At 37.8% G+C, this 17,571-nt stretch overlaps 1 protein-coding gene across 6 annotated transcripts in view; it reads right to left on the reverse strand.

Annotated features, from left to right (window-relative positions):
- The window catches only part of VMP1 (vacuole membrane protein 1), an 83,967-nt gene that overhangs the window by 17,067 nt on the left and 49,329 nt on the right, over positions 1-17,571 (reverse strand). For all 6 annotated transcript variants that reach the window (XM_039507390.1, XM_039507391.1, XM_039507388.1 and 3 more), the window contains one exon: positions 5,120-5,200. In XM_039507390.1, coding sequence (XP_039363324.1) covers positions 5,120-5,200 — 81 coding nt within the window. The remainder of the gene's footprint in view (positions 1-5,119; positions 5,201-17,571) is intronic.

Below are 17,571 nucleotides of genomic sequence, written 5' to 3' on the forward strand. Positions count from 1 at the left end.
CTTTTAATCTGAGGATAAAAGAGTAACAGACGTTTTCCATATGAAAAGCATAGAAAACCTAGCGAGCAGTTTGAGTGATATATCAAATTCTCTCCCTGCCAAGCACGTTGCTCATGTGAGTCAGTGCTCAAAATGATCTGTAATTATTTCTATCTGAAAGGCATAAAAACCCTGGTATTTATAGTCATAAATAAAAAGCAAAGATATTTATTTAAAGAACAAAAGTATTTCATTAAAAATTAAAGGATTTCTTTATTGTTAAACTCTTTCCTTGAATTTTTATTTAATTTCAAGAACATTTTAGAGAAGGGATCATAACACTAAGAAAAGACCAACCGATTCCAAGACTTGATACTTAACATACAGCCCACAGCATACTGCATCTGTCAGATACGAGTAAACACACAAGGATGTTTTGCTTACAGTAGCAGCGAATTACACTGCTATTTTCCCACAGTATTTCTGCTTTCCCTGTTCTGTTACGTGAACAAATAAATATAGGCAAATTAGATACTGAGAGAGCTATAAAAGTGACATTTAAGATTTCAAGTTTTAATATATGGTTAACATTTAACAAGTTGTTACAGACTAGTAATTCCAAGTTAAATTAGAAGTTCATATGAGCACCCAACACTTTCCTAAGAAGGCAAGACACATCAAATGGTATCCACTCATGCCCATCTTTGCTTAAGCTGCATCTTGACCACACTAATAACCATCTTACTTATAGAAAGCTACTAACTGGATTTACCTATTACAGAGATGTATTTCTCACAAAACAAGTCTACACTAGTCTATAAGGTGTTGGTTTTTTTAAATCACATTACCCAATACACTGTAACTATTACATGAAAACAAGCGATTAACACAAAACAAATTAACTAGATTAAAAAAAGTCACAATTAATTGCAGTTTTAATCACACTGTTAAACAATACTAGAATACCAATTTACATTTATTATAAATATTTTTGGATGTTTTTCTACATTTTCAAATATACTGATTTCAGTTACAATACAGAATACAAATTGTACAGTGCTAACTTTACATTAATTTTTATTACAAATATTTGCACTGTAAAAAAGAAACAAGAAATAATATTTTTCAATTCACCTCATACAAGTATGGTAGTGCAATCTCTATCGTGAAAGTGAAGCTTACAAATGTAAAATTATTATCATCACTTTAGTGCCTACAAGTTGAAGCATGGATGGGTATACAAATGTTTAGCCTATCTGACACAAAAATCTTACAACGCTGGCTACAATGGTGCCATGCAAACGCCTGTTCTCACTTTCAGGTGACATTGTACATAAGAAGTGGGCAGCATTATCTCCTGTAAATGTAAACAAACTTGTTTGTCTTAGCAATTGGCTGAACAAGAAGTAGGACTGAGTGGACTTGTCGGCGCTAAAGTTTTACATTGTTTTGGTTTTTTGCGTGCAGTTATATTAAAAAAAACCCTACATTTGTAGATTAAAACTGTGATTAATTGCGATTATTTCTTTAAACCGTTTGACAGCCCTACATGAAAACCATAGCATAGATGGGATAAGTTGTATCTGAACATGCATTAACTAGGGGAAACCTAGGGTTCCTCTCAACCAGCTAACACCTGTTAAAATACAAGTTGACCTGCCTACGTTAGGGTGTTAAAATGTTGCTAACATGTGCTGTCTTAACACTCCTTTTATCCTAATCTAGACATACCCAAAATGAGTATGGAGGGACGCCAGAAAAAGCTAACCACAGGATGTGAAATCCTCACTGGCCTACCATAAGGATCTCTTAGGGCTGCTTTTGCCATTCTGTTCATAAACTGGAGAGCTCTCACAGATCTAGACAAGCTATCTGGGCTCAAAGTACTGGTAAAGGGCTAGTTAGTTGCTAGGTTGCCAAATAAATTGCTATTAATGGAATCCAATGGTGGGTAGTCTTTGGAGGTTAGGTAGGGATAGCGGATATCACAGGCTAGGATCATTCTGCTATGGCCTTGTCTTCACTAGGAAAATGTGTATGTTTTTAACATGCGTTAGCTAATGTGTTAAAATTCTAATACAGACATGGTAATTTATAATTTTAACACCTTAGCTGGTTGAGGTTTATTCTAGATGTTAAAGCTACAGATTGCAGTGTCCATACTAGGGTTACAAATTAACAAACAAGTTAGAAACATGCTTTTTTTCCCTAGTGAAGACTGTCAGACTCCCCAGGGTTTGCCCAACTGTGAGCATAGTCCTGTCCAACAACAGAATAACTTGGGAACACTGGGCAAATACTATTTATGGCCAAGTGGCTGCAGCTTCCTCAAGATAGGAGCTGCAGGAATTATCTTCATGATAGTGGCAATGCTTCATTTCAAATTGCCATTGAATAAAACTGTGGCTAATCAGCCCTGCTGGCTGAGCTTGTGAGGCTTTTGACAAAAATATGGAATTGAGTGGGTCTCTAATGTGATAATTTTGGAACTCTGCACAATGTCGTCTCCGTCTCCACCCCCCATGTCAACTCTGCCTATCTTCCCAATACAGTTTACAATGTTAAGACCCTGAGTGACTTATCTCCCAGCCAGAAAACAAAAGTAGTAAGAATGATGGGGAGAAAGAGAAATGCATGCAGAGCCCCTTGCATGTGGCAAGGCAGGGCGAGGGAGGAGACACAGAGTCCCTGAAATAGAGAGGGATGAGAAGATGGCACACAGGGAGCCTGTGGTGGGAATGAAAGAATGCAAGGAGTCTCTGTTGTGCACAATGATTTTGGTCAACACAGGGAACAAAGCATGCCTCCCTAGAATTATCCAATGTCTTCCTTGAAGCATTGCCAATGAGAAGTTCATATCATGCTCTCTTTGTAATGTTTTCATAAGCAAAATTCAAAAATTACATTTTAAAAAGGAATTCATCACTTAGTGTACACTAGAGTCATCGGGAATTTCCACATGCATGAAAACAAATAGCATACTGTACGGCACAAGCAGACTGAGCTGATAGGCTAACTCACATTTAATACAATGCACCTTAGTTGGTAATACTGCATCACACTAAGAAAATGACTGAACATTAAGCCAAAGCATTACTAAGTAACATCCTCCCCCCATGTTTACATATGCTCCTGTTTTCCCAATATCCACATTTTACCCAGTCTAACTGCTCTGATAAGTCATCTACCATTTTTAAATTGTTTTTCTCATTAAACAAAGCAGACACATTACACTATTCGGTAACGTCTCACGAGATAGTGACTGCAGAATGATGAGTCAGACCTGACAAAGGCTTACTAATTTGAGAGCTTTATTGAGCATAATTCAGCTCAGTGATCTAGCTCTACACAAGGGACAGTCAATAGGTGGACTGCACGCCAAATCTGGACTGCCAGATACTTTTGAATGGACCCCTATATCTTTTTATTTACTTTTTTTTGGGGGGGGGAAGCGGGAGATATTATTTTCTCGGGAGTCTGGCCCTTGACTATACCTGGATGAAGAAATTTGGACCTTGATAAAAAATAATTGACTGCTTAACAAACTGGAAGGAGTTTGCCATCTACATGATAATGAGGGCCATGCCAGAAACTGTAATCAGATTGATCTTTGCAAGTAAATGTAAGGGCCCTAACTTTTACAAATATTATTCGCCATCTCTGAAGTTCTGGAAGCTAATAAAGAAGCTAGGATCACAGAGGGTGCAGAAGGATGGCAACAGGTCCCAACTGGGATACGCAATGCACCCCCACCAATAATCACATCTGTCAGCAACAGCAGGGAGAAAAAAAACAAAAAACCCTGTCTCCCTAACAGCTTCCAGTTTGCTTTCAGAGGGAATTTTAAGGTGCTGGATTAAAACCCTACAAGGTGTGAGACGTTGCTACTTTTGCTTCCCCTGTGTAAGGGTATCACCATAGCCTTTAGCGGAGGTGCTCGAACCAACAGCCCCCTGGTTTAGAAGGCAGGAGGCTGCTAGAGGGCTGTGACTTTACAATTCACTCCCTTTCCTTAGTCCATTTGCTCTCTCAGGCTTCTTAGGGTAGGGTGAGCTGAGGGAATGTCTTGTGGACACATTTTGGGGAATCACTGTGGGTGACCATTTTAATCTGGTTGTGTGTTTTGCATAGACAGTCTTCCGTATGTGGGGGATGTTTCTATTCCTGCTTCTTGTTTAAAATGTAGAAGTGTGGAGAACTATTAGCCCAGGTACGTCATAGACATCTACAGAAATGAAAACAAGGTTTTATGAGGACCCGGGGGTAGTGCCCGAACCAATCATAACAAACCAGGATACAGGTTCTTTATGACTAATCCCCAGAAATCAGAACTGGTTCACTCTCTACGGAACCAGGATAGAAGGGGCAGGCCTGCTTACTCCCTAGTCACAGGACAGTGGGCAACATGGCACGCTCTTTCATTAGACAAGACCGATACAGATTAATACAGAGTCTGCTGCCTGCTATGAAGTAGAAGCTTATGGGCATTTAACTTGCTTTTAAGGATACCTTTGTTTACTCTGCTGAAAACTTCAATATGAGGCACACTGGACCATAAATCTTTCCAATTCTTAGGCAGCAGCAACATCACAGTAAGCATCAGGCTTCACTGTAACAAGCTTTACCATATAACTAACCACCGCATCTTGTGGATAGCAACAGGCCATCCTGAAACTCATAGGGAAGCCCTGAGTTGGGGCTTTCTTAAACTTATTAAAAATCTTCCTTGAAAGTATGCATCTCCCTTGTTTTGTTCTCACTGCCTTGTTAATCCATCTCAGTTTTTAGTTTTTGATGAAAGCTGAGACATCAAGGAAACAAAACACTAAGCTCTTCGGGGCAGGGGCCATCTTTGTTCTGTGTTTATATACCGCCTAGCGCAATGGGTTCTGGTCCATGACTGCAGCTCCTCCGTGCTTCCACAAATAATAATTACCACCGCCAACATTCCATTCCCCCAACAGGGAGAACAGCTCTTGTTTGATGAACGTGAAGATTAAAATTGGGTTGCTAAAAACTAGACCAAGCCACGGGCAATTTAATGTTATTTCACTGCAGGTAAGTAATAAATTCCACACAGATTATTCACATTTCTGTGACACTTCCCCCCCCCCCCACTTTGTTACTGGAATGAACTTACTGAAGCACAGGCCAAAATGCCAAAGAATCCAACCTTCTGCACCAGGTTCTGGACGGCCAGTTTAGCTCGGGAGGCAAAGTCCTGTAAACAAGGAAGCAGGGCATTAATAAGGATGGAAATGAAATGAAAGCATCTCTAAGCAACATACAGCATATAATTTCATATTCTCAAACCTGTCCTCTAGCGTTTGTATTTTACAAGCAAGTAATTAGAGAGCTGTTAAGACAAGAAAGCACATTTGACACGTCAGGGAACCAAACATTCATCATGTTTAGCCAAGTTGAAATTCTGAACATTTACAGGTACCAGTTTTTAGCTTTTCCTGCAGACATAAGTCTTCCAAACTATGTCACATGGGTACAGATTACTCCATTACAGAATAATCCCTTCTAGTATATTTTCCCTTCCACACCCTTGACTTGCTGCTTCCACTACTGCTCTACTCCTCATACACGCAGAAGAGGTTAATCCCCGCAAGGCCATCATCAGTGTCTCACAGATGGTAGAGGGTACTTTCAATAGCAGGTGAGGTTAGCACACAGTATTTCCATAACACCTCACGTCTCTACCACTGTGGAAAGACACTCTCAAACCAGGGTCTCCAACAACATGTGCTCCTGGTTGCTACAACAATTGAGATTCTGAGGCCCCATCAAAGTTAATGGCAAAACTCTTACTGATGTTATTGGAGCTAGGATTTCACCCCTGAGATTTAAAAAGCAACGAAGAAGGCGATCATGTCAATGTTAAGCCTATACTCCCTCTGCATCAGAGCTATTCTAACCGCATGTAGCCTACCCCCAAAATATATTTCTGTGAACAGTGCCATAATGCATTTAAATGACTAAAGTCTATAAAAATGATAGGGGTGAACAGTTCTGTTCTATTTCCCACAAATTCCTTAATCTAAATGCTTTATCACTAAGAAAAAGACAAGGTGGGTGAGGTAATATCTTTTATCGGACCAACTTCTGTTGGTGAAAGAGACACGCGTTTGAGCTACACAGAGCTCTTAAGAATGGATTCAATTAAGAATGGAATTAATTTAAGACTGCAATGGAATGGAGCTCTGTTTAGCTCAGAAGCTTGTCTCTTTCACCAACAGAAGTTGGTCTGATAAAAGATATTACCTCACCCGTCCTATCTCTAATATCCTGGGACCAACATGGCTACAATGATCACTAATAAGACTGTAAAATACTGATTTCAGTCACTTAAAACACAATAGCTTTGTCATTTAATGTGCTGTTTACTTTCTGATTTTTAAAGTCAGAGAAACATTTGACATAATAAACTTTAGAGTGTCTGTTGCTTTATCAAATAGACAGTAAAATAGCTATTTTAAAATCAAAGTTACTATAAAATGTAATCCCACAGAGGTAAATTAATTTCATTTAAATGTAGGAAGTAAAACAGAAACCTGCTAGAATATACAATTGTTATTCAAATTAAAACAAGTCTGTTTAAGTGGATCCATGTGCAAAGACATCTATTCAGCCTTGGAACAAACTGTACAATATGAAATGGGAATACTTTGATATTAGGATGCTTAAAATTGGGGGAGTTCACATTAATGATAAGATTTTGTCAAAAGTCAGATATTATGTATGTTTTTATATTCTGTTACAAAGATTGTTAGACACAACCTCCTTTCATAGCAAGCATCTTGCCTAACAATCTGATTATTAACCCCCCTACCCCTTTCATGGCTAGATATGCTAATGTAATTCAACCTATACATTTTTAAAACTTATTCTCATTATTATAACAGAACCTTCAGAACCGTAAGCTAACACATATAAACAGCAAATATTTTTCATGAACAGCAGAAGTAAATGGATGCGATTCACGTGCGCACACATTTTTGAAGTAAAAAAATTAAATATTTAAGCAACTTAATATTTATTCCACTTATTGTTCACCTTTGTTAAAAAGATCTTTCCTATAACATTGCATCTTTTCTCCAAACTACAGTAAAATAAAACCCATTCATTATGGCACTTTTTAACCAACAAATTTGGAGGATTCTTAGTAATTAACTGAGTTATTTGAGTTGGAATGATAATTTTAGGTTTAGGCCTGACTGTGAAAAGCTTATTGTTCTAACCTAAGTGTTTTTCTGTTTAAACACAATTATGTCACCATTAAAATCCATACTACAACTTTACTTAATGCGAGTTTTATACTCTGAAAAAAGTTCTTAATTTAGAAATTCTATTATTGTAGAAAGAGCGATCATTGAAATTTTCTGTTTTAAACTACTGTTTTTAGAACACTTCCAAATTAGGACTAGCAAAAATTAATACTATAAATTAAAGAAAATAGAAAAAAGAAGTCAGATTTTTATACCCCCCCCCCCCATAATGGGGCATTTAATGTTTATGTGGATTTTTTAAAATGAGCTCATCCGATATTCTATTTTATGATACTCTAGTGGGAAATTTTGCTATACGAATAGTAATAACATCTCATATATACCATCTCGTAACCCACTATCTACACATTCTATTGACAAATAAAACAGGATAAAATAGTTATATTTAAAACTCCTTCCAATTTGTTTCTATTTAAAGTTTGCAGGCTATTGAAACCACAAGTAGGTTACAAACATGCCCATTCCTGCTCCTGTTTAAATCTTAAGACTCCCAGTGACTTCATTGGGACCGGGACTAAAAATTTAAATTTGGAAAAGTATCTATAAATGTTGCATATTTTTACTCTCTCATCTTTATGCTTTGAACTTTCTTCCCAAGGGAAAAAAAAAAAGAGTCTGAGAAGAAGCAGTTTATTATACTAGGTATATGGAAATGCATATCTGAGACATTTCATGGTACCATCTTGCCTTTTAGCTAAATTGAGAAGCTACCGCAGGATTATCAATGCTTTCCACCATTTTATCTTCTATTTTTGCATTTATAAGAAATTATGTTAAGGGGTTTTGTGTTGCCAGACTTTCTGGATAAAGCAACCAGGGAAATTCTAGGCATTAAAGAAAGCAGCTTGTTATGCAATAATCACAAAAACATACCTACATTTTAGTCACCAGTGAAAAGTTGTGGCTGTAAATAACAATTGATCTATGAAGTAGGATAGCCCAAAACTTTTCATATGTCAAATACGTTGCTCTTGGTTAGTCTGGGTGGCTGCTTCTCATACTAAAATTTCTTCAAAATTATTTCTGAATTGAAAACAAATATGAAACAGTTTAATGTATAAGCACTTGTAAGAGAAGTGATACATGTGAGGATCTCATTTGCTCAGTACACACACGACTTCCACTAAGGTTAACATGAGTTAGGTATGATGAGCAGAGAGGAAATGAGACCCTTTTAAAATTTCAGTATGATCACACGGCCACCAATAAAAGTCATTAAGAGCAACACAAATGAAGGGAAAAAACAGCCACTCCAATGGCCTAATGAAGATCAACATGGAAATACTGTTTTAAAAGTGTACCTACTGGCAATTTTATTTATGTTGGAAAAGCCTATTAAAGTATTGTTTTAAAAGCCAATTTTACTTCAGAAACAGAATTTACATCTTTGTTGAAAGGATAAACTAAAGAAAATGCTGCCTTCTGCATAGGAATTTCATAAGATGTTGCTCTAGGTATTTTATAACAATATTCAATATGAGCATGACACTTTCAGTTCCTATTTTGCCAACTGTTTCACAATGTTCATGGAATTAAAGTGACACTTGCACTTTAAACCAAGTAAAGTTTTTACACAGTATTGTATTAAACTAGGTTTAATACATCTTTAAACTAATTTTATAAGACATTAAAATCCAGTTACTCAAACAGGTATGTGCTATATTACAACGGAAGTAGATTGCATTTAATTTTTACTATTATATATTTATGAGTTAGAATTTGAAACAAACCCTCTAGCAAAAGAGCTATGAGGTAACATTTAGCAAAACATTTATAGAACATAATTATAATATAACTAAGTTACAGATAGATTTTGAGTCTATGCTAAGCAGCATAAATATAAATTAACATTTTACTTTAAAGAAGTAAATGCTTATGCTTTAAAGATGTTTGTAATCTAATACAATCACCTACAATTCAAAAAGTGAACTGCCTACCTTAAATTAAAATATTTTCTTCCAGAGAGGAACAAACATTTCCCATTTCAGAAAGCGTGATTTACAAAAATTAAGGACAATTGTAAAAAGCTCATTTTATTCTTTTTTTGAAGCCTTTTTTTCAGTAGCAACAGTAAAATATTCCATGTTATAGACAACTTTAGTTATTTACTTTTCATGTTAACTATTTTCAGTTTAAGATTCTCTGTCTCCTGTTTTTTTCATTATGTTTAAAATAAAACTTAAAAAGACAGCACTATTTTAAGTTGGAGTAAATTAAACTATTTTTATCTGTTTATGGTCTGTACATTTTATACTTTAAACTAAAATAAAATCACAGCTACATAAGTATAATGGATAGCAATAAAAAGGTTAGAATCACTATAAAGTTATGCAGTTGCAGTGTTTAGCAGTTTATTTTAATGGAAACAAATGCAGCAAACTTTATTGCTTCCTCAAATTTAATTTGTCAATTTTTTAGAACATCTGCAATAATAAAAAAACCCTCGTAAGTTTCATTTCTCAGACACTACCATCATCAGTTTCACAACTTTTACCTATTTCACAATACAAGCGCAAAAGAGAAAAGACTGATGTTGGGAACAGTTTCTTTTCCAATACATTCTTTAGTGTTTAATAAAACAATTAACTTTCATATAATTAAAATAAAGAAATACATAAAGTTCAACTACTTACAGGCAAAACATATTCCCCCAAAATTAAAGAATCTAGACTTTCCTCTCCTCTCCTCTCCGCTACTATGATTCATTCACCCTAACATTACAGTATTTTTTTTACTCACTATGTTGCTATCAAAGAAGATTTGTTTTTGGTTTGGGAATAGATTTCCTGTGACTACTGCAAGACAGGCAAGGGAAGGTTAAATGATTATATATTACTTCACTGGGTTAATCATCAGATCACAAGAACTGGAATGGAAATAAGCATCATCAAAAAATAGACAATGTTGAAATACTGAATCACAGGTCTCAGTTGGCAGTTTAAAAAGTTTTGCTCCAGATCTGCCTTTTGTGAAAAAGTGACTTACTGAAGTACAATGTATTGATGCTAACATTTTGTTATTGCAAATTGCAGGCGAACAAAATCAAGGGGAAATTAAAAAACAACCAAACCTTTTGCTTCTCAGCAAGCTTTACCAAGAGGAGCCAGCTCACAACCCTACAGCAATGGTTTGTGTATATCTTAACATAGACCATTGGCCACTATAAAAAAATCACTGTTCATCAAATTGTACATAAAGTAATTCTGTCCCTCATCTGCAAGGCCTCGCTTCATTCCCATGGCTTGTTTTGTTTCCATTTTTACAAAATTTGTAGTCACATTTCCTCTCTTCCTTCCTTCGTTTTAAAACATGAGTGTTTCCTTGCTTTTACGAGAAGGACAAAATTATACTGGACTTTAAAGGATTCTCTTCAATGTATTAGCTAAGCAGATGCATTTCCAGCAGCATAAATCACTTCCGGATATTGATTCAGATTTTGTATATACAAATGTGTACACAAAATAGTAATTAGTGAATCTTAAAGGACAGATTGATTTGGGTTTCAGAATGTGAAATGGCCAAAATTCAGGCAACTCTGTTTTTCTTAATCTTTAAAGCAGAGTCAGTTCACAGCCCCATGGCAGATAGCTAACTAAAAGTGACTAAAGAGCTCTGACCATTAACAATATGGGGCAGCAGCCAGTAACCCTTACATGAGCAGTCCTTAAAGCTTCAATGGGACCGTTCATGGGAATAAGGTGTAGTCCCTCAAGGGACAAGACTGGGCCTATGGTAACCGTGTAACACTGAAGAGAACTAGATCTTCCAACATACTGAGAGTTGCAATGAGTTGTGCAGAGTATTGAGATAAGGTGAATATGCCTCCCTTTCACAAATTTGCACACGACTTGCCATTCACTTGTGTCCAGCAGAAAAACTGCCACCGTGGTGCTAGGACTGTAGGCTCTGTTTTGGAGCTATGGCTTCCACAAGACAAGTCCATTAAAAAGAGCAGGAAAGAATAGCAGGACCAGAGGTTGGTTCATTAGTATTTGAATGTAGCTATCTAAGACACACAAGAAATCCACAGACATCTATAAGGAAGAATGCTTTTTGAAAACAATTCCTTGAATTGGCATTCACATTTTGACCCAGCACAAGTGCCTCTATCTGCCCATCTAAGCATTTCTAAGCACGTGTCCACATGGTGCGGCCATGTGCGCTATAGGGGTGCGATTTCTGAAGAGTTTACACACCAATTAATGTGCAACACATTAGTGTGCATTGCTGCACCTTGTAGACAACCCCTAATACGCCCATCATTATGCTTGTGCCCCTGGATATCACAAAGAAGTTTTATCAAGTGGGAAATAGATATATAGTTTTCCTTAGGCTTGTGAAGTTACAACACAGAAAATGCCAAATTATGAGGCTCTATATATTTTAAATATAATGTTTTTTAAAATGGTTTGTTTGTAGGTTCATTTGTAGATTTATTCAGCAGTTTTAAGGCCAAAGGGACCCATTGTGCGACCAATTCGGTTTCAATTAGTATTGCTGCCTTATAAAGATCTGAATGGACTGGCCCTGATTATACACGAGACTTCCTCCTGCAGCTTCCACCTGAAGGATTTTTGCAATTGCATTCCACCAGCACCTAGGGGATTTGCTATCATTCCTGAAGTCATTAGGTGATTTTGGAAACAGTGCCTGGAATAAGAACAGGAGTACTTGTGGCACCTTAGAGACTAACAAATTTATTTGAGCATAAGCTTTCGTGGACTACAGCCCACTTCTTCAGATGCATAGAATGGAACATATAGTAAGGAGATATATATACATATAGAATATGAAAAGGTGGAAGTGCTTGGAATGAAGGCTTGGGAGGAAATCAGTGAGAGAAGGGTTGACTTAAGCTACTGCCCAGCAGGACAGCTTAGCAAAAGAGGGTCTTTAAAGTTCGAACAAAAATACTTGGGGGTATTAAGTGCAGGCTTTGCTGTATTTAACAACGAAAGCTGGGATTGTTGGTGGAAGTTTAATGGCTGATATTAAAACAGGAGTAATTTAGGGTTCGAATTCAGTAACTGTTGAGGGCACCCAGCCTCTTCTAAGATCAGGACCTTTGGCATTCCCATCTCCCTATAAAGGCACCTAGTCATTACCTATCCCAGTGTTGACCCAGCTGCCTCGCCTCTCAGTATGAGTGTAACTCACATGAAGGGCAGTTCTACGCAGGAGTGCATAGACCTCCAAGGTTTGATTTCTAATTGGGTTATAATGGTCATTACCTGCCAGAAGTTTAAAATTAATTTACATGGTGCAAGATATGATAAAAATCATATAAATGAGGAGTACATTCTTCCTAAAGAGACATCATATGAAATTACTCTTATGGATTATTAAAATTAAAAATTCTTGATGTCTTAAGTGCTGCCTACAAAGACAGAGCTGCTTTTTCATTTAAAAATCTGAGGTATGTTAAAAATGAGCTTCACTATATTTTGTTTCTTCGGGCTTTCTATTCTAACACAATGGAATCAAACAGAATTTATGGAATAAAGACCATTTGTGGTTAAGGCAGTGAATTCTAGAATTTCAGTGGACAGGGAGGAATTATTAACTCATCGGAATAAGATGTTCCTAAATGCAAGAGCATTCAAAGTGCTAGCTATAGGTTCAGATATTATAGCATATACAAGCCAAGAAAGAAGCACAGCAGCTACTATGTCTACTGATTAGTACATCATAATCTAGACCTAAAAATGTTGAAACTGGTCCCTGTTTTTATCTGCAAAGTGATGAACTCCCAAAGGCAGCCAATGGTGCACATTACAAACCCAATTCCCAACATACAACTAAAAAGATTAGTGTGCAAATACACACAAGAACACCAGGTATCAGAGAACAGAGTAGAATATTAATTTTGGGAATTTATAAGAATAAAAGGATGGCCTATGTAAACCAGAGTCTAGTATTACAGTTCTGAGGCAGGCAAGATTCTCACTACCTTCAATGGAAATTTTGCTTGTGTAATGATTACAGAATTCAGCCAGTAGCAGGTCAATAATCTAGCTAATACTTGCACCATTCTTTTGCATTTTAGAGGGAAGTTAGAAAAGAGATTTAAAGTGACAAAAATGGATCTATCCAACATGGTATCAAACTGCCACATTGCCAATTCACGTGTACACACTATGGACTTCCTAAAAGGGCCAAAGAGAGAGGAGAGGCACCGATGAGGAGTAGGGAGTTTAGATTGAGTGGGAATAGGCAGCTTAATTAGTTAATGGACTACTGCAAAGGAAATCTGTTAAATTAACCAAGGTACGGAGCTTCTAATAAAGATTCTGTTCAAACCAATACATGCTGGCAAACTAAAAACCCCATTGAACTATGGAAATAGAAAATCAGCAGCAGAGTATACCAGTGTACAGGCTGCCTGCCCCCTGTACTGTACAGACTGAAGGATACAGAACTACTCATCTTGTGGCCAAATTGAGTATGTAATGCAGCTGATGGAGAGCTCATAGTTTCCAGACCCCATGGGCAGCCGCTTAAGGCCAGAGTTGTTAAATTGGAGTAAGAGAGGGAGAGATTTATTAAAAAGACAGGAAATAGGCACACCGTGGAGTGGGGCCATCTCCAAGCTGCTTTCCTCAATCCCCCAAGTGAGGAAGCCAGTCTCTCAGTGGGAGAGAGCTAAAATGGAATGGAAGGTCAAAGTCCTCATCTGGGACCCAGCTTCCAGTAGAAGTAGAGGCAGCTGATTCTTCCTCAAAATGCCAAGGAAGAGAGTCCAGGAGTTCAGAATACTGTTGTGAGATGCACAGGCCCTGGTGAATGAATGACCTATCCTTGGACATATCAATAGCTGGTTATCTGGTGACCATAAAAACAGTTTGTGACTCACCTGCCAGGTGTGAAGGTGGCAGATCTCATGACCCATCTAAAAAAAAATTCCAGTAAGTGCTAGGGAGGGGGATTCTAGTCCTTGTACACATGGTATCAATGATGCAGTAAAGCGCAGGAGAATGATACTGGAAGCTACATTTAAATTACCAGGAAGGCAGCTTTTGTCCAGGTCCTCTATTGTAGGCTTCCCTGAAATGCTTCCAGTTCTATGCAAAGGGACAACGAGATGGGGGAACGTTCAGAATCTGGATGAGAAGATGTTGAAAAGAGGAGAGGTTTAAACATATTTATCACAAAAGGAACTCTTTACGGAAAGGGCGAACCTGTACAAGAGGGATGGGATCCATTTAACAGACATGGAGCCGGACTGCTGGAACAGAAAATTAACAAGGATTTGGAGGATTATTTAAACTAGAAATTAAAGGAAACCTGACAGGTGCAAAAAGCACTGAAGCTGGACAAAGGCACCTGCTAGGGATGCCCTAATACAATTGTACAGTGAAGGAGAGAACAGAAATTCTGGCTGAACAGGAGACTCTTGGGTACTAAGATGACGCAAGCCACATAAGTACCTAGAGAAGAGTACAGGTTTAGAACAGAGGTAAATTCTAGAAAAGTAACAGAGTAATCATACTAAGGAGCCCAAATAAAAATGGGCACTTAGACAAAACAAAAAGGATCAATTTCTATACACCAATGTAAGAAGCTACTAGATAAACTAGAATGACTGGTAATGGAAGAGGACCTTGGCCTAACTACAACACCTGGTTATGAGCTATAATGAAAGGACCGATACGGTCGTGGAAGCGGGGAGTTACACAATCTATGAAATCGTTTAGGTAATTTACTGAGAATATTTTTAGAAGAGGGTGACCGTGCAGTAGATACTGTATAGATGCAAATCCCAACTAATAAGAATATACATATGGCAATTAAATTACACTATCAGCTTACTGATCAGGAAAAGGACACTCAGTACATGATGTTGAAGGAGATCAAAGAAATAATTAAGTAATAAAAGGCCAACAAGCTACTAACATATAAAATTATCTGTGTCAAAATGTGACAAAGGTTTGGAGGAACACAAGAACTGGGTGTGCGTTTTAAGAACTATACCAATGTATTTCCACCAGCAAATCTGCTCACATTAATGCCTTTCATGTAGCTTCCACATTATCTGAAGATACTGCCAATTCACTCAGGATGATGGAACAAGGCCTAATTTTGGTGCATCACATATTAAGAGAGAAAGTACCTAAACTCAGTTCGCACCCCTTAAAAAAAAAAGGGGGGGGGGAGGAGGGGAGTTCTCTGATGAGAAACACATTTAGCCTCATTGCCCTTACAGCACAGGAGTTTTGAAGGTGACTCTTAAAAAGAAAAGGGGCTGAGAGTGCCGCATAGGATACTAATGTTGTTACAGTGCAGGCTCTCAGACATTATAGTGATGAAGGCCATATATAACTAGACAGATAGATACCTAGGTAGAAAAGGCCAGAACATAATGAAATGAGGTTTTCCTTGTAATGGCCAAGGCAATATATTTGCTATTTTAAACCTGCATTTGAGCAGAAATAGGACCCTTACCAACAGTAACCCCTTGTTTGAAAAATAAGAGCTCTCACTAAAATTTGCGGATGTAGGTTGATCAGTGAAATGAATGCTACACAATTTACTGCTAACTGCCTAAGCATAGTAGCAAGAGAATGAAGAGTTCTGTTTTAATTAGACTCTTTGGCATAAATAAGAGGCTTGCTAAATTTTCTTCACTACTCTGTCCATCTTGGAGTAGAAAGGGTTTGGAATAATTTCCCCCATCCACCAAGCATCTTGGGATAAGGACTAGCAAATGTACTTGTGAACAGCCAGAACAAATTCTTAGAACACCAAAATCCACAGCATCTCCAAAACCTGCCTTACAAGCCGCAAGATAACAGCAATCCAGCGCCAGTTCTATGGCAATGATCCATGGGGCTGAATGCGTTTAGGTCAGAGCTCAAAGCGAGTGGGAACTCTCACAAACTGAGCTCTGGCACTTCTCGCCAGCTGGATCCGACGCTCTCTCACTTCTGAATTAAAAAAAAAAAAGTTCTACTGTTTCATTTCAACAGAAAGAAATTATGCAAAGAATGAAACACAATTAAAGGAAACAGTTTAAGGGAAGAGGAAGAAGCATGTCGTTTCAGAGTCTTATCAGATCTGTCCTCTAGTACACTAGCATGTTTTACCACATCCCTAGCCCTCAGTGTGCTCCGCTCCCCATCTCAGACCGGGGCTGGAGCATTACATGACTTACCCACTTCAGCACCTAGCACTTTGAAAATGTAAAGTGCTATATAGATATTACATACAATTTAGTATTATTTCACTCATCAAGGAATTAAGGGTACATGGGGTCTATACCCAGTTATTCCAGAGGTTCACGTCTTGCGAGAGATCTGGCAGTGTGTGGATTCTGGAATTTGTTCCATGCAAGACAACTAAGCATTTTTTCTATATTTGTCACCTGGTAGAGAAGGCAGCCAGGCCACTGTTCTGGACAAGGAGAAGTCAGACCACTGTTAAGTTAGTCACCACTGCTCTACTAGTAAAGAACAGGGAAGTATAGAAAACCTGCCAGACTCATTCCCACACATTAGGCAGTGACCCCCAAACCCCATTCTGTCCCCTTCCTCTCTGAATGGGCTTACATCAATATTCTCTATTGATACTGCATCTGAACAAGGTGGAGGCTGCTCAAACACCATTATATAGCAATTAAGGGTTCATCCATACCAAGGCTACAATCAGATTCCCATGGCCACAGGCAGCTGATCTAGCATGCTGGTGTAACTAGCAGCAGCAGGACATCCTGAAAATCTTGTCTTATCCAAATTTAAAATAAAAAAAAAATACAGGATTTGAGCAAGATCTAGTTATTGTAACAAAGGCTCTTTGTGTCTGGAATGCAGGGAGATTGATTACCTACCCCTGAACGCCCACAATAAGGAAGGAAGCAATTTTGGATAACCGGATGAGCATAGTGTGCAATGCTATTTCGTCCTCAGACAAATCCAAATTTAAAAAAATCACCAGCATTAAAAATACATATTTTATCCCTTTACAAGGAACTCGAAATCAGGGGAAAAAACAAACAAACAACAAAAACCTCAAAACAAAAACACAGCAACAAAGACACTTAAATTATTAAAAACAGGCAAAAACCTATTACACAGCTGACCAGCCTCCCTACATGCAAGGGCTCCCCCAATAAGCCTTATCGGCAGAGGATGTACAGCGCTCAGCATATCTTGCCACTTTTTATTCATGGGAAGCAGACATGGCTGCCAGATGACTTAAAGAGAAGTGGTCTGCATACCACTCTCCTACAAGGGTAAGGATTTAAACAGTGTTTGGAACAAGAAAAAAATGTAGCCATTTTCTTGATGACACAAGAATTAAT

The sequence above is a fragment of the Mauremys reevesii genome, linkage group 20 (assembly GCF_016161935.1).
Source record: "Mauremys reevesii isolate NIE-2019 linkage group 20, ASM1616193v1, whole genome shotgun sequence".
Classification (NCBI taxonomy): domain Eukaryota; kingdom Metazoa; phylum Chordata; order Testudines; family Geoemydidae; genus Mauremys; species Mauremys reevesii.